Source organism: Protomyctophum bolini (genome assembly GCF_963924005.1).
Source record: "Protomyctophum bolini genome assembly, chromosome: 22".
Taxonomy (NCBI): domain Eukaryota; kingdom Metazoa; phylum Chordata; class Actinopteri; order Myctophiformes; family Myctophidae; genus Protomyctophum; species Protomyctophum bolini.
In genome coordinates this window covers 23,830,151-23,854,150 of record NC_137883.1, presented here as the reverse complement: position 1 = coordinate 23,854,150, position 24,000 = coordinate 23,830,151, and the positions used below count along the sequence as shown (strand labels likewise).

Sequence of the window (24,000 nt, the reverse complement as noted above, 5' to 3'; positions counted from 1 at the left end):
AGTCAGTGGAATGTGATCACTCACCGGCTCGCCGGGCAGTCCCCTGGGTCCGATCTCTCCGTCGTCTCCCTGGGAGACAGGAGGAGAGAATGGGTCAGAAGGATAGAAGCGTTGGAGGAGCACACAAATGACAATGGAGATGGAGAAGGAGGAGGAGGAGGAGGAGGAGGAGGAGGAGGAGGAGGAAGAGGAAGAGGAAGAGGAAGAGGAGGAGGAAGAGGAGGAGATTATCATTAGGGGCAGCAGTAGCTCAGGGGTAGAGAGAGAGGGGTAGAGGATGGCAAGCGCATTTCGAACCCGGGCTCCCCCAGAGTTAGTGTCGAAGTGTCCTTGAGCAAGACTCTGAACGCCTAATTGATCCCGATGTGCAGGTTGGAGCCTTGCATGGTTTCCCCCGGCATCGGCGTGTGAATGGGTGTGTGTGTGTGTGTGTGTGTGAATGGGTGAATGTAAGGCACAATCTCTGTAAAGCGCTGTAGCTAAAGGTGCTATATACTGTATATATGCACCATTTACCATTTATTATAGCACTGGAGGGAGAACAATGCAGCGAGGAGGAGGAGCAACGCGTGGCAAGAGAGAGGAGGAGGATGGAGTCACGACCACGATGGGCTAATGAGGAGGAGTACAGTTGCGTGTAGTTGGGGGGGAGGGAGGGGGGAGGGGGTCTCACGCTATTGCTTTGAATATTTATTCATGGCATTGTTAATTGAGAGAGGAGAGAGAGAATGTAGAATATTAAGGTCAAACAGAAGATGGAACAATGAATGGATAAATAATGTAATTATAAGGAAAGGAACCCAGCCATTGGATGAGTAGCATACTATGAGATAAGACAAGATTGCGTACAGCAAATGTATTATTGTCATATCTACGTGGCGATCTCCGCACCGAGTTTCAGGTGAAAAAAGTCTCTCGTTTTTTGAGGATTCTGAATCTGTGATTGAATTCTGATTTTCTTTACGACGGCACATCGTACATTATGGAGCATAATTATGGAGCATAATAACATTTGACCTAAATGCTTTTCTACTCTACTGTTCGACAGTACAGCGTTAATAAGATAGGCCGCAGGGAAAACCAATGGAGGAAGATGAATGCTGTGGTACAACGAGAAGAGAAAAACAGCATCTGAGAGAGAGACAGACAGACAGACAGACAGACAGACACAGTCAGGGAGACGTTCTAACGCAGTACTCACTCTCTCTCCATCCTCTCCTGGGCCTCCAGGTGGTCCTGAGGGTCCTGTATCTCCCTATAAAGACAAACAAACACCACACACCCATGAGGAAAGGTCAATGCACGCACACACACACACACACACACACACGTCTTATGGACACGCGGCGGTATATGCAAATACACGCACGCGCACGCACGCACACACACACACACGCACACACACACACACACACACACACACACACACACAAAACGCATACTTACTACAGATAATTGCGATCAATGATTTAATTGTGTTGTTGGCAATGGACATTGGACGCACACACACGCACAAGCACACATACACGCACCCACACCCACACCCACACACACACACACACACACACACAGAGAGAGAGACAAAATGAGCCTTACTCTGTGTCCCTTTTCACCTGGAAGCCCGGCTAGCCCATCAAAGCCTCGGTCTCCCTGGCAACGAGAGACAATCGTGGTTAGAGCAATATTTCAGGCAAATGGTGTAATGGTGAAATATGCTGCAATGTAATGTAATAAGAAGATGTATACAGTTCAGTGGTTCTGAGATATTTTCACGTCAAAGAGACCCCCCAGGGTTCATTATGTATTTGGCTGTGGAATACCCCATCTGGCAAGATGTTGAGCCAAGGAACCCCCGTAAAGAAGATTTGTCAAGATCTGGCAATATTTGTCAATAATCTACAAGCATGCAACACGTTGCAATGTAACACGTTGAGCTAAAATGGCTTGAAGGGATAGTTCAAGCAAAAACTAAGAATAATTTTCACTTTGTTACTCACCCCATGGAGACTTGAATTCATGTATTTTATTTATAATTTTTTTGTCGCATTCCTAAGCCAATAATTTGTTAACCAGCAGTGGTTCAGTGGACAGAAAGAGTCTCCTTTGTGTCTCCATAGGGAGATGGTGATTCAATTATTGGCTTAGGAAAGTAACAGAAAACTAAAACAAAATCCATGATTAATTCAAGTCTCATTTTTGGGGTGAACTATCTCTTTAAGCATTTTCCAGGGGGTCCCCCAGTGCTGGTGTACAGCAGTGGTTCTCAAACCTTTTCAAGGACCCCCAAATTGACACTAATTGGCCCACGGACCCCCAGTTTGACACCCATTAGGCTACGGACCCACATTTAGTGGCATTTCTATCTCTGGGATCCCAATTTATATTGCTAATCAATCAATGTTAATTTAACTCTGTGAGTTCTCTCAGAGTTACCGACCCATCAGGGTCCATTTGGTTCCAAGCTATCATTTAGCTGGAGACCCCCTGGAACTCCCTCAAGGACCCCTGGGGGTCCCTGGACCCCACTTTGTCCAGGCCAGGGATCCTCAACACACACATACCTTAGATCCAGTCTGGCCTGGCATGCCTCTGGCGCCATCAGCTCCCGCACGACCCTGAAACACATCAACGAGAGAACGTCACAAACACGTACTGTACATACAGTACCCCGTCAGAACAGCACAGGATCAGCACAAGGAAGAATGTGACGGGCAGGAAGGGCCTGCTTTGTCTTTCGCCGCGGTATCGTGATCTTAGTATGTGATATCAGAATATCGGTGCTCTTTCTGTTCGGAAGTGACAACATTCTTTAATGTCATCATGTTACTGTAATGTTTGTTTTTTTGCAGATGGGTTTCCAGATCGACGGAATAGTGACGCGCTTGCTTACCCTCCTGCCAGGCTTTCCAGAAGGGCCAGACGATCCCATTGGTCCACGAGGTCCCTGGAACAAAACATAAAACAACATTCACGTCAAAATATAATGTTTATTTCTCAATCAGTGACATCACTCTGAGATGAGGTCTGTTGTTGAGCATGTTTTCTCCTCGCTGTGTCTCTTTTATGATGTGAGAGTAGCTATCAAAGAGGGAAAGAGTCCAGTTATCCCGGTGGTTCGCAACCTCTTTAGCTCAAATTCAATTGTCTACTAGTGAAAATAGCTAATCTACACGCTCATTGTGAGAAAGGTAACATGTTTTACTCTGTCGGCCTCCACGTTATCAAATTTAGAAAAAATCATTATGTCGGATATATGTTTAAAGTTATTTTTCCCTGATGAAAGAAAAGATGATTGTCTGCCCCTCCAGACAGCCTTTGTTTACATCCTGGACACGTCCCGTGGGTCGACAAAATAAGGTAAAAACACTGGCGGGGGAGGGCGGAAGAATTAGTTAATTAATTAATACCTGGCAACCAATGCAACAAAACGTAGGAAAATGTATAAATAAAGGAGTATTTACGTGGGTCCGCGGCCCACATATGGGCCCCGACCCTCTGTTTGGGACAGAGTATGGATGGAGTTAGCCTGCTGAAGTTAGCGTTAGTGCGGCGGCGACATGGTTTCACTTACCTGGGGGCCACCCTCTCCCGACTCTCCCTTCAGACCAGAGGTTCCAGGATTGCCCTGAGAAATTAACACATCTTCATTAGTCACCAAGTCACCCATCATGGGCAATAACATGTCAATAATCTCAATATTATAGATTGCGGCCCCTGCAGTCTAGACATTGTCTGGGAGTTTGGATATCATAATGTCATGATGTGACATTGTGTTGTCCTTTCCCGGTTCTAATCACTTAAGCTGGATTTTATACTGTCTAAAATGTTTACAAATGTGTCATTTTCACTATGTTTGAAAAGCCTTGAAGAGTTGATCTTATTTTCACCTGACATGTTGTCAAGATATCAATGGCGAGGTTTTTCCATCAAAATATATTGTGCTATTTAATCTTGTCCATATTATTCACTAGTTCAGACTGAGGTTGCTGAGCTGTGTAAACGATGGCATTGAAACAAACTTTAGAACGCGTTGAAGGGCATTCAAAGAAAAAAAAAGTAAGGCATTCATTTCTCAGCGAAAAGTCTTCCTTTGATGAAGCATCAGAAATATGAAGTGTATTTATTAGCTGGGTGCTGAAGTGCTGTATTGTATTGTACATACCAGGGGTCCGGGTCTCCCAGTCAAACCCATCGGTCCTGTTGGGCCACGCATAGCCAACTGCAAGAAAAGAATACACACAATCACATGAGTGACATGAAATGGACATACCGGTGTTGTGCAACGGTGTGTCAGAGAGTAAGTGTGTTCACAGTACTTCACAGACACACACGCAGGCACGCACACGTGTGTGTGTGTGTGTGTGTGTGTGTGTGTGTGTGTGTGTGTGTGTGTGCCCGCGCATTTATTTAAAGCGGCGGTTCCCAAGCTTTCCTGGACCAAGGCCAGATTTGAAATCGTTAAAGCGTAACCGACGGTCCCATCGGACAACTTAACGCGGCAGCTTAGCAGTGGTCAGATTGGTGGGCCCAGTTTAGCAGTGGTCAGATTGGTGGGCCCAGCTTAGCAGTGGTCAGATTGGTGGGCCCAGCTTAGCAGTGGTCAGATTGGTGGGCCCAGCTTAGCAGTGGTCAGATTGGTGGGCCTAGCTTAGCAGTGGTCAGATTGGTGGGCCCAGTTTAGCAGTGGTCAGATTGGTGGGCCGTGGACACTTTTCAAAACATGTATCTTTTTAATGGTCAATTGATTGTGTTCTGGCTAGAATGGAGCAATGACAAATGAATCATCATTATCATTAAAACTCAGTGGCGTGCACATACATTTAGAGGGGCAGGTGCTCAAGTGAAAAAAGGGCACCTTGTACAGCACGTGGAACCGCCCATTTGCCTTAATAGTGTGAGATTTATAGATTTTGGGGCCTAAATAATATATTAGAAGCTTTTTTTATCAAGAATTGACCAAGTTTTGGACGGAGAGGTTAAACCTCATCAAATGATAATATGGTCCGTGGCTCACATGGCGAATAAAGACATGAGAAGGGTTGAAAAGCACTGGAGTATAACAAGCGTTTTACAACTGTATGTAAATTAAATTAAATTAAATTCATTAAAATGTAAAAGCAAATAAAAGATAATAATTAAAAAGAAAGCACTGGAGTAGAGTGTTACCCTGGCCTGCTGCATGATGGCTTGCATCTGGGCCTCCTGGGCGGACATAGCAGGTCCTTTCTGACCAGCGTCACTGCCTGAGCTGAACCGGAACTGCAGAGTCATAGAATATAAAAACAATAAGCATTATTTTCTAACAGGTTGAAAGAAAAATGTACACATGTCCAAAGAGTAGGATTAAGAACAAAAGTATACTATCCATTTCTCCACTATTCAATTCCTCAATTTGATGTCCATATTTAACAGAATAAAAATAATGTAAATATAAACCAAATGTAGCAATTGCACGCACGCGTACACGCATGCACGTGCACACACACACACACACACACACACAGTCTCACACACACACACACACACACACACACACACACACACACACACACACACACACACACACACACACACACACACACACACACAACAACAACAACTATAAAACAAAAAAGATTAGAGTGAACTACAATCAAAACAATAAAGGAATATGTTAAATATATTCTGAAGTTTTTCAACTTCAAATCAAACAAAAAACTAAGAAAACAAAATTGTTGCTGAATAGAAAACAATACTTCTTTGTACATTATGTGGACGTATCAATGCACCTACTGAAATGTTAATGGCAACAGTTTAGTTCAAAAAAAATAATCTGCTCATGGAGGACACTATAGTTGCCACTCTTTCATGCAGTTCTTCAGCAGGTTGTATTCTTTAAAACGACGGCTTATCGCTCAGTCTTAGAATCATATCGTGTCTGTCGGGTGGAAACCTCATTATGTCTTTGATTCAAATTTAAAATGAGCAAAAAGTAGCAGACCTACAAGCATGAAACGCTTCTGCTACTTGTGATGCTTTTGTGTGACGCTGTAGTATGATCAAGTAGGGCGCTAATTAACCCATTCTGACCTGAGATCAGATTCATACGAGGTTTCCACTGGGACACACACTGGTCTGATGAACCCATTCTGACCTGAGATCAGATTCTAAAAAATGTCAGTCGTTCTTCGATTTTTCAAAAATAGCAGACCTACAAGCTCATATCGCGCCACTCGGTGGCGCGATATGAGCTTGTAGATCTGCTATTTTTCAATAGGTAAAGCATAACATGATGCTAACACCAAAATGGGTGCCCGGTCAGAATGGGTTAAAAATTAGAAAAGGGGTCCTACTCCTACTACTGAAACCAAAACAGTAGTTTGACAACTACTGGACTAGTTCATCATGGAGAGAGGGTGGGAGGCAGTGAGCTCTGACACCACTGCCTGCCGGCAAGTCCATGCAGCTCCACGCGACCCCCACAATGTCACCAGCCTTCCTAATCAGTTTGGTGAGTGTGTTACTGTGTTGGTGACCAACATTGAGATAGAAAGGTAGACGCCTCCTTCGGCTCTGGGGCGTCTGTATCTCGAGGGAGGGCAAGCTTCTGTGACGCACGCGGGAGCTTGCTACGGTAAGCTTCCGTGTGCGTCTCAGAAGTGGACGTTCGGGTAGGCCAATCAGATCATGTATTGTAAACGTTCGTTTTCTCATGCTCAAGCTCCTTTGAATTGAATTGATAAGTCCCGGAAAAGACACGCTGTGATTGCCCAGTGGGCCTTCTGCACTTCCTTCGCACTTCCAGGGCACTTCCGCCCCCGCGTGTGATACAGGTCCCAGGCTCCAATGAAATGCAGCGGCCAATGAGGCATCTACTGTCTGCCTTCAGCCTAGTTTTCATCCATACAGGGACCTTATGTATGTACCGGCTCCAATGCCACATAAGAACTTAATCTTATGCTCAGTGCACTACGCACACAGCAAGCAAAATCGATTTAATCGATTATTTAAAAAAAGGAGAATGTTTTAGATATTAAACATGCTTCAAGATGTGTGCAGCTGATGCTGATCTGTGAAGCGTGCATACAGTAGGCGACTGGGCATCAAGCAGCTCAGCCCGCCTACACTACTGAGCAAGAGGCTATGTGAACAATACTGGCATCTTGTGGCGGGTCGCGGGTATTGCAAGATGCACGGACAACAGTGCAAAAAAAGTTCTGATGGTGCAACTTTTGAGTCGTTTCCACTGCCAGCCAGGCATCTGGTGTTGAGTTACACACACTCACACACAGTACACAGTGCTCCAGAGAGGCTGACTGTTGGTTCACAGATGCGTGACAACAACACAACAGGGAAATAGCGGTTAGGTTGGTTTCACCATCACAGAAAACATTGTAACCAAGGAGCAAAAAATACAAACAGTTGATTCATGGCGTATACAGACTACTGCAACGTGTGTCTGATCTTTGTGCAGCACACAGACCTCAAAACAAAACCGCTGGATTAATGTGAATCGTTCACAAAATGCCATGCACTTTTCAACCGAGGTTCTTATTGAGATAGACCACCTAAAGGCAGACAGGCTTTATTAGCCCCATAGTCGCTTTAAATATGAAGAATGAAGAGAGGACTTTTGGGTGCCTTAATTTTATCGAGCGGTCCTGCAAAAACTGCAACCAAACAAATCAAGGGAACAAAGTGTTCCCTTAATTTCTTTAAGCAGTATACTTTATCCTGATGGATAGTGTGCTTGTTCTGCTCTCAGATATATGTTCTTCCTTCCATTTCACAGTTTATTTTCTCCTGGCTTTATTTGTCTACGTCTTAAAGCTAACTAACAATCCTCTGTTTCAGGCCCTGCATAACTAAAAGGATGCGCTGCCAGTGCCAGCTGCAGAGAACAGAAAAACAAACTGATAAATCAAATCACTGACTCTCGGCATCCATGCCGTTCTTCTTAACTAATGCAAGTCCAGATTACATCGAGTAACGTCCAAGGAAATCTGAGACAAAACGAGTTACCATGAAGGAAATTGAGGGTATTAAAACGACAACGCCAATACAATAATGGGGTTCAAATCAAATCGACGGTGAATTATGAAAACCAGAAAAAATTAAGAAAATAAAAAACCCTCTTCTGCTACTTGTTAGCAGCGGTGAAACAACAATGCATCATGTTTATCGTTACGGCTTTTAAAGTTTAAACCACATGAAACCTAGCATCGTTATTCTATTCTGGGAAATTCTGAATAGGCCTGAAAGCATTCTGTGGAAATATTAAATAACCAATAATACAGCCAAGCTCAGGCATCATTACAATTTAGGCAGACCCTTTACAGACCCCCGGGGGTGGCGGGACCCGGGTCAACAAAGAACACCCACCCAATCCGTATTCAAGTGGTGCTTCTTTTGTACAGGACAGACGAAAAGGTGTAGAGGGGGATAAGGAGGGGGCCAATAAGACGCCATGAGAGGCATCTCGGTCAATGAAGTATATCGTCTCTGTCGGGTGGAAACCCCGTTATGTCCAGAACTGTTACTTTTGAGCAGTGGTTTCAACCATTTTTTGTTCCTTTTTTCCTATAATTTTTATTCTACGATTTTGCGACCCATTTTTTCACCCAGTGTCAATTATCTAATGTAATCCTGTGTGCTACACTTCCTCTGCCAACCTGGGGGGGGCAGCGGACTGACCTCATGCTTCCTTCTATCCATGAGGAGTCCAAGCTGCTTCTTTTCACCTGACAGGGGGGAGTTCCCCCGGCCGGACGTAGCGTGTGGAAGGAACACGTTATTCCGACCAGTTCCTTTCCCCTCCATCAGGCAGTTTAGAGACCAGGATTACTGCATGTTTTTGTGAGGGTACCTACCCTATAGGGTCCCCTCAAGGACAGTGGTCCTTGGGGGTTCCAGGTGGTCCACAGCTAAATGATGGAGAGTTGGTAACCAACCAAATGGACCATTATAGATCTTTAACTCTTGAGAGTGTAAAATGCAACGCTCAAATGCAACGCTCACTTAATTCACAAGAAGTCTACACAATTAGAGAATGTAGAAGAATCTGTATTTTGATCAACGTTTGCCCGTTGTCTCTCCTAATGGTACCAACATCAATACAGCGTGGAATGGAGGACAAAATATATTCTTTAGTCTTGGATCTGAGAGGCCCTAAATGTCATCAAATGGTGGTCCGTACTGTACATGACTCAAACGCAGAATAAATAATGGGCCTTGAATAATTATGAAAAGGGTTAACCCATTCTGACCTGAGATCAGATTCATATACGAGGTTTCCACTGGACACACATTGGTCTGATTAACCCATTCTGACCTGAGATCAGATTCTGAAAATGTCAGTCGTTCTTCGATTCTTCAAAAATAGCAGACCTACAAGCTCGTAGCGCGCCACTCGGTGGCGCGCTATGAGCTTGTAGATCTGCTATTTTTCAATAGCTAAAGCATAACATGATGCCAAAAGGGGTTCCCGTTCAGAATGGGTTAACAACCCCCTTCTCCCCTCACTGTATATGTTTCTTTTCCCTTTTTGCTTCCATTATGATGAAGTCCTGTTCTGTTCTTTAACTATATAGAAGTGTCTATTTGTACGTCTCTAAATGTTTTGATGAATTGAACAAAGTGGACCCTCTTGTAAAGTGTAATGCTTAATTGGGTCGTCCACTCACAGTTAACACTAGTCTTTGTAATTGAGTTTGTGCTTGAAATGTACTGTAATTCTGCAAACTGTTAATAAATATTTCAATCAATCAATCAATGCTTTTGAGGATCGACATAGTAAAAGTAAAAGCGCTACGAGCTTGTAGGTCTGATATTTTTGAAAAATGTAAGAATGACTGACACAGAAAACTGTCAGGATGTATTAGTCATTTTTAGAATCTGGGGGAGAGGGGAGTTGCACCACTCAGTTCACAGGGGTGTGATTTACTTTTTTACCACAGGATAGAGCAGCAGACACTATGGAGTTCCTGTCCAGACAGAGCCCGACACATGGCTTTCCCAGACAGCTCCTTCAGCCCCCGAGACCACAACAGCAACATCTGCTCAACTAATCAACGCAGGCGCAGCGACAACCACAGTAATTACCAGAGTGTAGAAAGAATGAGAAACAAGCAAGTTATCGGAGCTAAAAAAATAAATAAAATAAAAACCCCACTCGTGTTTCAATCTGCAAGTAGAACAGCTAGATCCAGCAGCAGCCACAGTTAAGAGATACTAACAACATTGTTGTTTTTTTCCCCTGATAAAATGTGAATGATTGCTTTGAAGATCACACGATAAATTAAAATTTGGTTCAGAATTACGGGAAATAATCCAGGTCCAACTAAGCCATGTGAGGAGAGAAGAACTTCTCTTCTTTTTCTTCAAAGCAATAAATAGGTAAACAAAATGCAAACGTTTAAGAGCTCTGTGGCGGACAATGATCATCAAAGTGATATAACTTCTATGGTGTTAGGAATATCCTCCACTAGGGGGTGCTAGAGTGGGGATTTAGCAAATCGTCATTAACCACTTTAGCCCAGCCAACCTCATTGTGTGAAAACAGTGAAAACGGACGCTCTGCAAGCTTGCAAACGCGTGACATTGCGACACGCTGCGAGCTTGTTGTACATCGGCTGTTCACAAATGTTTAAGACGTACAATGTAAAACAGGCCCATGGAGGAAAAGGGGGTTTGATAGGAAACTCCCTTACATTCCATAAGACAGTGTAAAGCTCTTATCTGTGCTGGGACTACTGATAACGCAAGTGAAAAACCTACATCACACTCAACTTAAGCCACAGTGCGCACACACACACACACACACACACACACACACACACACACACATGAAACACAGTCGGAGCCAAGGCCAACAGCTCCGCGGTGGTGAGTGAGTCATTCACCATGTGCAGAAAGAGATCAGGGGACCAAACACAACAAAAACGGCACATTTTCCTAATTTAACAGCAGATATTAAAAAAATATATATATTGATTTACTCACAGGCAGCATCAGGACAGTTCCTGGGGGTCCTGGCAGACCGTCGGCACCGGGAAGACCCGCGCGGCCGTTAGGACCCTGGAAATGACGCCCCCAGAAGAGAAGAGGGGTATGAAGAGTCAGGGTTGCGGTTGTGATTTCCATTCCGTGGCATTATAAATTAGACCTGATATTTTGTATTCTAATTTCTAAGATGTTGGCACAGCCAAGTAGGCGACGGCTTAGCGTAGTCCTGAGGCAGTGGTGCAAAGTGACCAAGTACATTTTAACTATAGTATATTTATAGTATAGCATATTTAACCCATTTTGGGCGGGAACCCCTTTTGGTGTTAGCATTATGTTATGATTTAGCTATTGAAAAATAGCAGATCTACAAGCTCATAGCGCGCCACCGAGTGGCGCGCTACGAGCTTGTAGGTCTGCTATTTTTGAAAAATCGAAGAACGATAGCTAGAAACATAGCTTTTTCAGAATACTGTCAGGATGTAGAAGACATTTTTTAGAATCTGATCTCAGGTCAGAATGGGTTAATCAAGTATGCGGTAACTGTGTGTATTTCAATTTCTTGATACTACATACTATACTATACTCCACCACATCTCAGAGGCAACTGGTGTACCCTATTGACCTGAATATAAGACTAACATATTTTTCCAATGGAACTATCCTAAAAAAAAAAAGGGTCGTACGCGGGGACTAGACAATTTGACATTCAATGTTCTTTTTTCCACAAATGAGTCTTAGAAAATGGCGGTCGTCTTATAATCAGAGTCGTCTTGGATTCTGGATAATACTTTGTTGATTTGAAAACTTTGGTTACTGGTGACAAATCGCAGATTTCGATTATTTACTTTCAGATTATTTTTTGAAAATAGTATACAGTAGATAGATACCATTATTATCAGTATATGTAAAATCAGCATATGTATACATCGGCTATGTTCAAATAGCCAAAAGCCACCAATAAAATCGTGATAGTGATAATAATTATAGTCCAATAACATGATACAGTAGAATCTGAAATGGGACACTACTCTCTTGCTACTTCAAGTATATTTTGCTGCTAATACTTTTGCACTTTGACTTGGAAAACAGGACCTTTACTTGTAACTTACTTGAGTATTTTTTTACACTCTGGTATCGCTACCTTTACAGTAAGTAAAATAAAATAGTTCCACAACTCACCCTCTCGCCGGAATCCCCGGGACCACCTGGACCACCGGACACACCTGGAGGGCCAGGGAGGCCCTACAGAGAACAATGGAGTCATGTCAGACAATCAAAGACCACCGTGGAACAACACCAGAGTAGGACTGGGCAAAGAAACTGGACATATACTGTATACACAATACTATTATCGTCGCAAGGTTGTGATCTTTTAATTTGTCGCCCAGGCCTACGGCTACGAGTAATGTTTACCAAAATGTGCCCTGCGTGGCTTCCAACCAAGTATCTGTGATACTTCTAACACATTAAAACATACGTATGAGGTAGTTATTGGAAAGCTTGTCAATTCGTGACCGCGTGCCTTTTCTTGTCTTGTTTATGACTGTAGCTTTGTGCTTTTTGGCTAATTTGCTTTCCCATTAGCAGGGTTTTTTTTTTTTTCCACGAATTGAAACATAGCATGTAAGCAAATATACTGTAGAACTCCATAAACATCTTGGCACGTCCTCACAGTGTCTGTCTTAAGGAGGCTGTTTTCTGCCTCTCTCTTTGCTTTTAGATTAAAGTTGACAGCCAGTCGTGGCAGAGACCTAACGTGTCTCTCACACTTCATAATGCTTGCTTGCTTTTTTTTCTTTGTTTTTTGTGTCACAGTCAGTCCTCTGGGGAAAACGCTGAACATAAAAGAGGTGTTTCCATCCACACAAGCAAAAGAAGAGAGACATAATAGAGCAAGAGAGAGAGAGAGAGAGAGAGAGAAAGGGGGAGTGGGAATAGATATCAATCTGGAACAACGTTAATCTGTCTGCCGGAATGATGAGGCGTTTAAAAATGAAGTAACGAAAGATGACAACAAGACAAACGAGAGGAAGATGGAGATAGATAGAGAGAGAGAGAGAGCAAAAGATGGCAAGAGAATCATGGGATTTAGACGAGACTTACTGTTGGCCCCTCGGGCCCCGGTGGGCCCTCCACCAGCATTCCCTGGAACACACAAGCACAAGAGACACAACATGAGGTGAGGAAGTCTTGTGTTCTCTTGTTCTGGTCCCCGGGAGGACAGGGAGGAATTGCTCTTACTGTTGCACCCAGCAGATGTCTGCTCAGATGGCTCAGATGAACGCAGGTGGGGGAGCTAGCAATATACCCACTCAGCTATGGCTGCCACCCACCGTAGCTACTATAAGAAGAGCAAAACCATACAGATACTCTCTTTCATAATATGGCATGTTGGCATGACGTGCATGTCAGTATTGTGTCAATAATTAACGCCATTATTAAACATATGAAATTAAGCACAGAAACACATCTGGACGTTTCCAAGCAAGCGTTTTTGTGAAAATTGCACAAGACGTTGTGAGCTCTTGGCTCTGCAATTTTCGAGATATGGTGTACAGGGAAAAATTCAGCTGCTGAAAAAAGTTATTTCCTTTTTTGTTAGTGAAAGTTAGAGCATCTTCTCTCACATCTTTTCTGGGGGAATCTCACTGTGTCACTTTCCCTTTCGCACGCTGTCAAAACCCTTTCACTCACAATTCTAAGTGTGAGCCAATTAGATTATTTTGCAGTCAGCCAATCGGGTATGTCTTTTGCAAACATTACTGCTTCCGAACCTGTCGTTCTCTCTCCTCAGACAGAGCGTTGAAAGGTCATGAACAGGAGTTCAGCAGGAAGGAGGAATTATCTGCACTGCAGCATCTGCAGACTCCAGGGGGGGATTCTGGATTCTCTATCATCATAGGCTCATCATCATCATCATCATCATCATCCATCATCGTCTAATCGTCCATTATTTGTTTTAACTTTTATTCTTTAATTCAATAGAGAATGTGTTTGGCTCTCAACTTGATCTCTCCTTATTGAATTTCCTTGGGGGTAACAGAAGGGTGAACGGCAGCATACAGAGACAGGAGGTTGCGCTGTGCTGTGTGGGTATACTGTAGCAGACTTTTAGTCTTTTCAACCCCATCCAGGAAAAAAAGCACAGGAATCGAACTGGGTTTCGATTGAAAAAATCTGTTGGACGGCATTTTGGAGTAGAGAGAGGTCAAGACTGTTTTCGTTTAAAAAACCGTTGAGTTTTTCCGTGCACAAGAACGGCATTCGTGTAAGGGAGTTTAGCTTTTACAACAATTGAAGTTCAAGTGAAACAAATTTGATTAAACAGCATCGTGTTTTTCCACTTTGAAATGACACTGGCGTATATATACATAGAAAAACACACGTTGACCCTGGGGGGACTGCGAGACGGGACTTTGAGCACAATGAGAACGGCTCCGATGTTTGTCAGATCTGACATGCGGCTTTGATACTGCAAACACAATAACATCTTCCTCACGTAACCATACATACTGTACACACAGTAGTAGGCCACCTGGAGCTCTGCGTCTCTCAGACTCCGTGGCATTGTTGTAGACGGTTCTAAGCATTGTTGTAGACAGTTCTAAGCACCTCCTCGTGGTCTCATAGATCTATTGTGTGTGTTGTTCCCGTGACATTTTTTGGTTTTCCTGCTTTGTTGTGGATACAGAAAGCCACACATACCCTGAGTCATGTGATTCCACACGTTCTTTCCGTTGGGCCCACAAACCCTCAAGTTAATTCTATGGTGGGGTTTTTTTTTTCTGAGTACAAATGTTACGGTGGATTATTATTTTTTGTGTGTGTGTAATATTTCACAGGTTATTCTTTATGGGAAGAATGTGGATGAGAGAGAGAGAGAGAGAGAGAGAGAGAGAGAGAGAGAGAGAGAGAGAGAGAGAGAGAGAGAGAGAGAGAGTAAGACAGAGAGACAGAGAGAGAGACAGAGAGAGAGAGAGAGATGAGGTGACTGTCAAAAAGCCATTGTGCCCAATTCACTAAGCAATTTACGCTGATATTTTGATAGTACCGACATCGGATATCTTTTTACCTCTGCAATGGTGAGTGAGCAATTGTTCAGGAGAAAGGGCTTTTATAATATCCTTGCCAAGTTGTATTAGCCTTTGCTCGTGAGCTTATTTACATGGTATTTACGACCAGTGTTTTGTCTCCATTGTCTCCCTAAACCCCAACCCACACCAAAGGGCCGCGTTGGCACAAGGCGGTTTTTAACTCCACTAGGTGGCAGCAGAAGTGTAGTTAAGCTGTGCCAGCATGCAGACTATCATTGTGTGACGAAGCACATTTCAATGTTTTTCTGCTTTATTTGCGCCAAATGCATGTTATTATTTATGTGAAGAAAGGTAACATGTGATGCTGAGTATTTAAATATTATCTTCTGTTTCTCAAGTATGGTAATGGGTCTTGTACAGGGGTGAGTGACAGCTGTCTTTGATTGGTTGATTGTCACCACCCAAGGTTATGAATAGAGGGAGTGACGCAGGGGGACAAGAGATCTCACAACAAACAGAGTGCAGGCCTGCACAGAGGAGGAGAGGCGCCAGATAGCGTTTACAGTACGACCGCGATTTAAGGTGTAAACAAGCTTATCTGCAGCCATTGTCGTTGTAAAGAACAGTCGAGCCCAGCGGACTGGGCATCACGGGTGCTGCTGCCGAGGGGGATCGGAGTTGGAACGGAGGATAACCAGCCGGCGAGTGGAGGCTATCAGGGCTACTACTACTGCTACCGGTGAGACCGTTCCGAGGTTGTTCTGTGGATTGGATTACAAATATAGGGGTACCCCGAACACTTTCATATTTATCTTGGATCGTTTTTTGGAGAAGAGGAACTTTGTGTTGCGTCGGAAGTTTGGGACAATGTTATACAGACTCTCGCGTGCGCGCGCCTCATCTTGAGGGGGACGCGGACATTATTATTTGCTGACTTTGGGGGGGTTTGAGAAGTAATTATTGTTTGTGGGTTTAAGTTTGTATGCTTGTTTATTTTGTTTAATAGGGAAAGAGACAGGGAGAGGCGTTACTAGCGAATTGTACTGTACTGTAGATTCTGTCATTCAGGTCTGGCTAACTCTCTATAAATAATTCTGAACATAACCCTACACGATCCCGCTTAATTTGTCCTTAGTGATTTTTGCCTTGCATGAGTAAAGGGGCGATTGTTACAATTGTAAGGATCGGCTATCATTAGCATTAGCTCACGCTGTTTACATTTCGCCAGAAACGTTTACATGTTACATGAGATGAAAGGCTCACCTTTTGGTTTGTTTACAATCTGTTAGATTAACCTCAGTGAATGGTATTATGCGTCCGTCTGTCTGTCTGTCTGTCTGTGTGTGTGTGTGTGTGTGTGTGTGTGTGTGTGTGTGTGTGCACACGCGTGTGCGTGATGTACATATCAGCATGTACTGTATGTGTGTGCAGTGTGCACATGAACATACAGTACATGCCGATATGTACATCACACACACACACACACACACACACACACACACACACACACACACACACACACACACACACACACACACACACACACACACACACACACACCAACTCTCTGAAAGGGCATCTGAGGTCTCTTTCATTCTCTCTCTCTCTCTCTCTGTCTCACACACAAACATAGAGAACAGAACGGTGACATTTGTTTGAACGGAGACAGCTGCAGCTGTGATGTGGAAGAGGCTTAAGTGTGCCGAAAATTCCGCCACCAGGGAAATGTAATTTCCTTTAGGATTCTTCAATCATTTCTGTCATATTGCATTGCATGCTATGCAACGTACGTACATCTTTAATTAAAAGCAAACACAGAAATAGACACAAAACCTGGTCAAATTGACTGATCTATCAGCAAAGCTTTAAAATCCAGATGAATGTAGTGTTTTTACATCCTGTTCATGCATGTGAAGCCTGATGTGTACTTGATCGCACGCCAGATATCTCACTGCATTGCAGCGTGACGAAAAGAGTTGAGCTTGTTGTGACAAAAAGAGTTGAGCCAGAAGGCAAAGCTCTTCGTCTACCTTGCAATCTTCGTTCCTACTCTCACCTATGGTCATGAAGTGTGAGTCATGACCGAAAGAATAAGGTCGCGAATACAAGCGGCCGAAATGAGTTTTCTTCAACGGCTGGCTGGCATCTCCCTTAGAGATAGATAGGGTGAGAAGTTCAGTCACACGAGAGAGACTCGGGGTAGAACCGCTGCTCCTTTGCCTGGAAAGGAGTCAGCTGAGGTGGTTCGGGGCATCTGGCCTCTCGGGCGCCTCCCTAGGGAGGTCATCGATGCACGTCCCACTGGGAGGAGACCCCGGGGCAGACAAAGGCGCAGTTGGAGGAAACACATCGACTCACTGGCCTTGGAACGTCTCGGAAACCCCCAGAAGGAAGTCACTAATGTTGCTCTGGAGAGGGAAGTCTGGAGCACTCTGGTGGAGCTGTTGCGACCCGACTACGGATAAGCGGTTGAAGATGGATGGATGAATGGATGGATTGCAGCGTGACATAATATTATTGTGAGATCATCATTGAGAGATGTGTGATTAAATGTGTGTTTTATTTGCGCGCATCTATTGATTATGCGTTTCGTGATTATTTAGTTTTTAACCTCATCGATTAAGTTTAGTCCTAATCCACCCCTCTCCCTCAAATGGCCTTGCCTTTGCCAATTAACAAGGAAGTGACTGGCTTGCGGTTTTCATTTGTGAATTCTGGCATAATAAATGAGGGTCGGACAGTCCCACATTGTAACACATTGGCCTGTCAATATCTGATGTGAGAAAGCACACGAGGACACATACCGGGGAAAAACCTTTTAGTTGTACAGTTTTGTGGAAAAGGCTTGTCAATATCTAGGGTAAACCCTTTACTTGTACAGTTTGTGGTAAAAGCTTTGCTCTCATGCATGCATACGTTGGCGAAGAGCGCAATCTAACGTAATCAATGAAAACCCTGAAATGATGTCTGGGGACATCAATGACAGTTAAGGTTCCTTCAGCTGTGTTTTTGGTGGAGAGAAAATACTGCACATTGACAGAGATGATTATTTTCTTCCCTCTGAGGATCACACTAGGAGATATGGGGACTTAAAGCATATCCTCGCATTATTTCCCCTCTCTCCATCTCTCCCTGCTGTTTACTCTGGTCCCAGTGTGTTTAGATACCAGAGACCATTTACAATCCCGTGCGGTGGTCTTTCTCCAAATGTTTACGCTGTCGTCCTGATGTGGGGGCGGAGGGGGGGGGGGGGGGGGGGTGCGAGGTATCAGGACAGCGCCGCCGCCCCGCTAGGGTCTGATGACCGGCCACGGCGAGACGTAAAAAAAGAGAGGCTTTGGCCTCTAGGATCGTCAGTCAGAGGTTGAAGGGGTTCAGGGTTGTGTGTAGATGTGGATCTCGGATGTAAACACCCGGCGCATTCCCAATACAGACTGCCTCACACAGTCCTACAGTACATCTGTATATACATACAGACTGTCCTACAGTACATCTGTTGCTCAGAGAGATGGATAACAGTACAGTATACTCACAGGCTCAATGACAGCAGGCTCTCCCTTCTGGCCCTTCTCACCACGAGCTCCATCGACCTACACGGCAAACACAAAACATGCCGTCAGCATCCTCTTGTGATGAGTCTAGATATAGTAAAGCTGTGATCTGTCACTTAGTCCTTGTTTTTTGGGTATTTTCTTTTTTTGAAATATATTTTTGGGGCTTTTTTGCCTTTATTGATATAGCTCGACAGGAAATGGGGAGAAAGATGGGGGGAGACATGCAGCAAAGTTCATAGAGATCGGGACTCGAACCCGCAACACACATGTCATGTTGGATTACCACCCATGGTGCCTGGACCGCAAAGCCGGCACAGGCCTATTTTTTGTACTTATATTTGTATTTTGTCTAACCATGTCTGGCATCATGGTGATTCAAACCTGGTTATGGTCTCACCTGTCCATAGTACTCATCGGTCTCGGCGGGCAGGACCTTGCCCGTCGTCTTGTCTCCGTAATCCCCGTTTCCGTAGTTGTAGACGTCCGTGTCCACGTCTCCGTACTCGTTGGTGTGCTCCTCCTCCTTGAAGATGTCCAGGTCGGCGTCGGTGTAGTCCGCCTCTGCGTCCAGGCCCAGGTCCGTCGTGGTGGCCACGGAACCCCCGGCTCCCGCTCCGGCTCCCGCTCCGGCGCTGGCTCCGGCGCTGGCCGACGATGTTGAGCTGCTTCCCGTCCCTCCGCTGCTGCTGCTGCTGCTGCCTCCTCCTCCTCCACCTCCGAGGGTGATGGTGCTGCTGCCTCCTCCTCCTCCTCCTCCACCTCCGAGGGTGATGGTGCTGCTGCCTCCTCCTCCGCCACCACCACCTCCGAGGGTGATGGTGCTGCTGCTGCCTCCTCCTCCGCCACCACCGGTGGTGTAGCCTTCCTCGCCGTAGTCATAGCCGTCGCCGTAGCCGTCGTCGTAGACACTGCCGACCTGCGAGAACACGGATCGAGTTTTATGAAGACAAAGGAGTACCACCCGGATCAAAGCGTCCATGAAGAAGTGGGGCCTAACAGACAGTGCAGCGTGCGAGTGCGGGGAGCCTGAGAAGACTGCCAACCACATCATCAGCGCCTGTCCCCTGCATAGACCACCTTCAGAGGAGGGCCTCTTCAGAGTGGGACCTGAGACGAGGGCATGGCTACACGACACAACGCTGGACATATGACGATACACGAAAGAAGACTAAGGGGAGGTCGCAACGGAACAATGACATGTCCGAATTGTCTATATAAAGTTCAGACGTGTGGGGACTGCACTGCATTCTAAATATGTTGCAGAAAGACTTCCAATCCAATCTTTTTAATTTATCTGGTTATGGATAAAAATCTCTTTTGAAATGTGTTTCGTTATTATTTAGTCTTCATATCTGTTTTCTGTTGGCAACTGTGTTTTTAATCATGCAGCTGCCCGTCTTGGCCAGGTTTCTAATCTCAATGCTGACTGTCCTGGATAAATACAGCTCAAAGCAGCTACTAAGGCAAGCTAACACCAAGGCATTGATAACTGAAACTCAGGTCTAAGTTAACCCAATCTGTGCCAGGAACAATAGGTTACGTTTTAAGCAGCAGGTACTACCTGTGCCAAGACGTAAAGTTACGTTATTTTTTATTTGATTTTATATATATATATGTGTTTTATAGGTATTTTATAGGCTATATAGGTCTATCAGTAAACCCTCCTCCACGTGGAGGGCAATAACTCACTGAAGTCCTGTTGGCGGTCATGGTGATGGTGTCCTCGTCCCCGATGACCTTCCTCTCGATGTCCGCTCCGGTGCCCAGGTCCACCTTGGAGGCCAGGCCCAGGTCCAGCTCTCCGCCGGTGCCGGTGCCGGTGATGGTGACGCGGCGTGGCGGGGCGTCCGAGGTCTCGGTGGCGTCGGGCTGCGTGGTGGCGGCCTCGTCGTAGTACGTCTCGTAGTTGCCGTAGGTGTCGTAGCTGTCGTACGGGCTCTCCTCCTCCGCGTAGGCTTCGCCCGCTTCGGGCGCAGCCGCGGCGGCGGCCTTGCCAACGGAGGAGGACGAGGAGGAAGAGGAGGAGCCTCCGGGGGAGGAGATGGAGGAGGTCAGGACTTTGCCCTCGGCGGCGGCAGCGGCGCCGGCGCTGGCACTTCCTCCTCCTCTGATGGCCGTCCCCAGAACCTCCTTCCCTCCTCCTTGGACCTGAGAGCAAAGAGACACGTGTTGTTGTTTTGACCTGCTGATGGTTGGACGACTAATATTAAAGAGCTACAATCTGCTAAGATGTTATGGCCCTGATGTTGCACATGTGATCTCCAGGGAGTAACCTGACACCAGGAGGTGTCCTAACTGACAATAGGCCTGTCACAATTATTACATAATTGGATAATCGCAATTATTTTAGACCGTTTCCATGTTGAAAAATGTCTGTACGTTTTCTTTTCTCTTCTTTGTATATTATTCTTTGTCATATCTGCCCTGTGCCATCTGTGATTACGAAGCCTAAAAGGAAAACTGAAAAACAAATTGTAACGTTCCCAATGTTCAATGCAAAAAATACAATTAAATTGTTGATCGCATTCATTTGTGTGACAATCAATCGTCAACTTAAATTTGGAATCGTGACAAAAAGGTCTAAATGGAAGAGTAGGGAGACCTCCTCTTCCAACCACTGCAGAGGTACAGTATTATATTTCATTAACATAAAACTAATGTTCCATTCATTCATTCATTCATTCATTCGGACTCTAAGTGCATTTCAACAGATTTGCACATTTTGAAGGCCCTATTGGTGTGTAGATCGATATCCTGTTTAGTGCAGGGCTGCAGGCAGTAAAAGAAATCCTCAGTGATAACTCAGAGGGTGCACATCCATTTGGTTGTACATCCGTGCACTCTCCAGGTCAGATTAAGGACTCCTGGACAGTTTAAATCGTTGAGTAGTATAGTGGCGTGTACCTTGACGACTTCCGTGGTTGTCTCCTCGCCAGGCTTGTTTTCAAAGGGCTTTCCGTCCATGTCCTCATAGTAAGGGTACTCATAATAATAGCTGTCCTCCTCTGTGTTCTGCACAACACCCAAAAAAACACACATAGGTCGGGTGAAAAGAGAGACAAGACACAGAAACGATCAAGTATTAATAATGTATCTGTTGTATCATCAAGTCACGACGACCGTAGAATTATGTGTTACTGTGCTGCTGCTGTTGTTGTTACCTCCACTGCTTAAACCCCATACTGCTCAAAAATGCTGCTAAATAGGGGAACGTCTTGGGGGTGCTTTTCTCAGGCCGTGAACCCCCAAAGTAATCATATTTAAACTGAGGACCCACCACCCCCGATAAGCACTTGGAATGCAAGGAGCTGAGGCATTACATTTTCGGTTCCACAGATAAAAGTTTTCAAAAGATTTTATAATACATGATAACTTCAAATGGGAACATTCTGCATAATGCCTACTTTTACTTTTGGTACTCCAACTACATTTCAAAGCCTTGAAGCTTTTGAGTACTTTTACTCAAGCACATAATTGAATTCCGGACTTTTACTTGTGTTGAGTATTTCTGTAATGCAGTATTTTTTGACACTTTCACTTACAGTAAGTAAAAAAAAAAAAAAATGGGAGTACTTTTTTCCCCACCACTGTTGAAGTGCAACATCATCATCAGTCATGTGTGTATTGGTAATGGAGCTGGATGGATGGGCGGAGGGAGAGGGAGGGAGGGAGGGAGGGGGAGAGGGAGGGAGGGAGGGGGAGGGAGGGAGGGGGAGGGAGGGGGAGGGAGGGTGGGAGGGAGGGAGGGAGGGAGGCAGGCAGGGAGGCGTGTGCCAAACATAAGCCATTGATCAGAAAAGGCAGGAATGTTCCCCTTCTGCTCAACCTTCCCATTCTCCTCGGTACCGCATGCAGCACACTGTACTCAGTGTACTGTGTACCGCTCTCTCTCTCTCTCTCTCTCTCTCTCTCTGTTGCAACTTGTTACTGTGCTGAATGATAGATGGCTTTCCCGCTCCATTTGTGTGAGTGCATCTGTCATAACCTCCGTCAACACGCCAGCACCGGCTTTCTAAACATGACAGCGAGTACAGTACATAGCGAGGCACGCGTTGTTTCTGACGCTCGCAAAACAGCTGCCGCCCTTAATGGCTTTGCCCATGTGGACACATATAGTACAGTACACCCCCCCCCCCCCCCCCCCCCCCCGCCCCACAGGAGAGGTCAATATTAAGGCATGTATGGGGTGGGGCGATGATGCTCATTTCTTAACCCATTCTGACCTGAGATCAGATTCTAAAAATGTCTTCTACATCCTGACCGTTTTCTGAAAAAGCTATGTTTCTATGTCAGTCTTCTTCGATTTTTCAAAATTAGCAGACCTACAAGCTCGTAGCGCGCCACGCGCTATGAGCTTGTAGATCTGCTATTTTTCAATAGCTATAAAGCATAACGTAATGCTAACACCAAATGGGGTTCCCGCCCAAAATGGGTTCGACTGGTATTATTAGATTGACGGAAATTATTTAGAAATGTGATAGTGGAAGATCTAACGGTGTGCTGTTCGTGCATTATGAATGTGGAGAGTGTTGGAAATTAAACTGTGGACCACGACAATCGTAATAATTGTTTATGTAAATAGTTTCTATTTATTACAGCTATATGGCAGCCAAAAAACGTGGGTTATCACTTTTTGTTTGTTTGTGAGAAGACCACAAGTGAAATACGTCCTGGACTATTATTATTATGATGATTTATCCTTCATTTTAAGCAAAACATTTGTATAGTGGGTTAACCCATTCTGACCGGGCACCCATTTTGGTGTTAGCATCATGTTATGCTTTACCTATTGAAAAATAGCAGATCTACAAGCTCATATCGCGCCACCGAGTGGCGCGATACGAGCTTGTAGGTCTGCTATTTTTGAAAAATTCGAAGAACGACTGACATTTTTAGAATCTGATCTCAGGTCAGAATGGGTTAATCAGACCAGTGTGTGTCCCGTGGAAACCTCGTATGAATCTGATCTCAGGTCAGAATGGGTTATTATATGCAATCCAAAGAGCAAACCAATGCTCCCCATGCACTGTGCATGGATGGGGATATAGTATAAAATAAGGCTTAAAACCAGGAATCCCCATATCACGATATTGTAATAGCCTCTAGTTTCATATATCACAGTATCGATATCGATGTATCGCCGAGCCCTATAACTGCGCCTATTGCGGAAAAGTGTTGTCAAGTGGAGAGCTACTATATCACACTCTGTGGAGATCTTATATATACTGTAGCAGGTGCATAACGCATCAATATTCAGTGCATGAAATCATAGAATAAAGTGATGCAGGCAGCCACCATATCATTCCTGCATATGCAAGGAACTGCATAGCATAAAAGAAAAAAACTTCTCTTCAGTCAGCACTTTTCATCTGGCAGACGACGGCAGCCTTTTAAACAAGGAGCCAAGCAGCTCTTTTCGACATTACAGT

At 44.8% G+C, this 24,000-nt stretch overlaps 1 protein-coding gene across 2 annotated transcripts in view; it reads right to left on the bottom strand.

Annotated features, from left to right (window-relative positions):
• col5a1 (procollagen, type V, alpha 1) overlaps positions 1–24,000 on the bottom strand; it is a 155,929-nt gene that overhangs the window by 57,342 nt on the left and 74,587 nt on the right. For both annotated transcript variants that reach the window (XM_080756680.1, XM_080756679.1), the window contains exons 6-20: positions 21,476–21,583; positions 20,261–20,719; positions 18,969–19,487; positions 18,551–18,607; positions 13,087–13,128; positions 12,163–12,225; positions 10,981–11,055; positions 5,167–5,259; positions 4,163–4,219; positions 3,572–3,625; positions 2,891–2,944; positions 2,562–2,615; positions 1,597–1,650; positions 1,202–1,255; positions 25–69 (exon numbers count right to left, since the gene is read on the bottom strand). In XM_080756680.1, the coding sequence (XP_080612806.1) occupies positions 25–69; positions 1,202–1,255; positions 1,597–1,650; positions 2,562–2,615; positions 2,891–2,944; positions 3,572–3,625; positions 4,163–4,219; positions 5,167–5,259; positions 10,981–11,055; positions 12,163–12,225; positions 13,087–13,128; positions 18,551–18,607; positions 18,969–19,487; positions 20,261–20,719; positions 21,476–21,583 (1,788 nt within the window). The remainder of the gene's footprint in view (positions 1–24; positions 70–1,201; positions 1,256–1,596; positions 1,651–2,561; positions 2,616–2,890; positions 2,945–3,571; positions 3,626–4,162; positions 4,220–5,166; positions 5,260–10,980; positions 11,056–12,162; positions 12,226–13,086; positions 13,129–18,550; positions 18,608–18,968; positions 19,488–20,260; positions 20,720–21,475; positions 21,584–24,000) is intronic.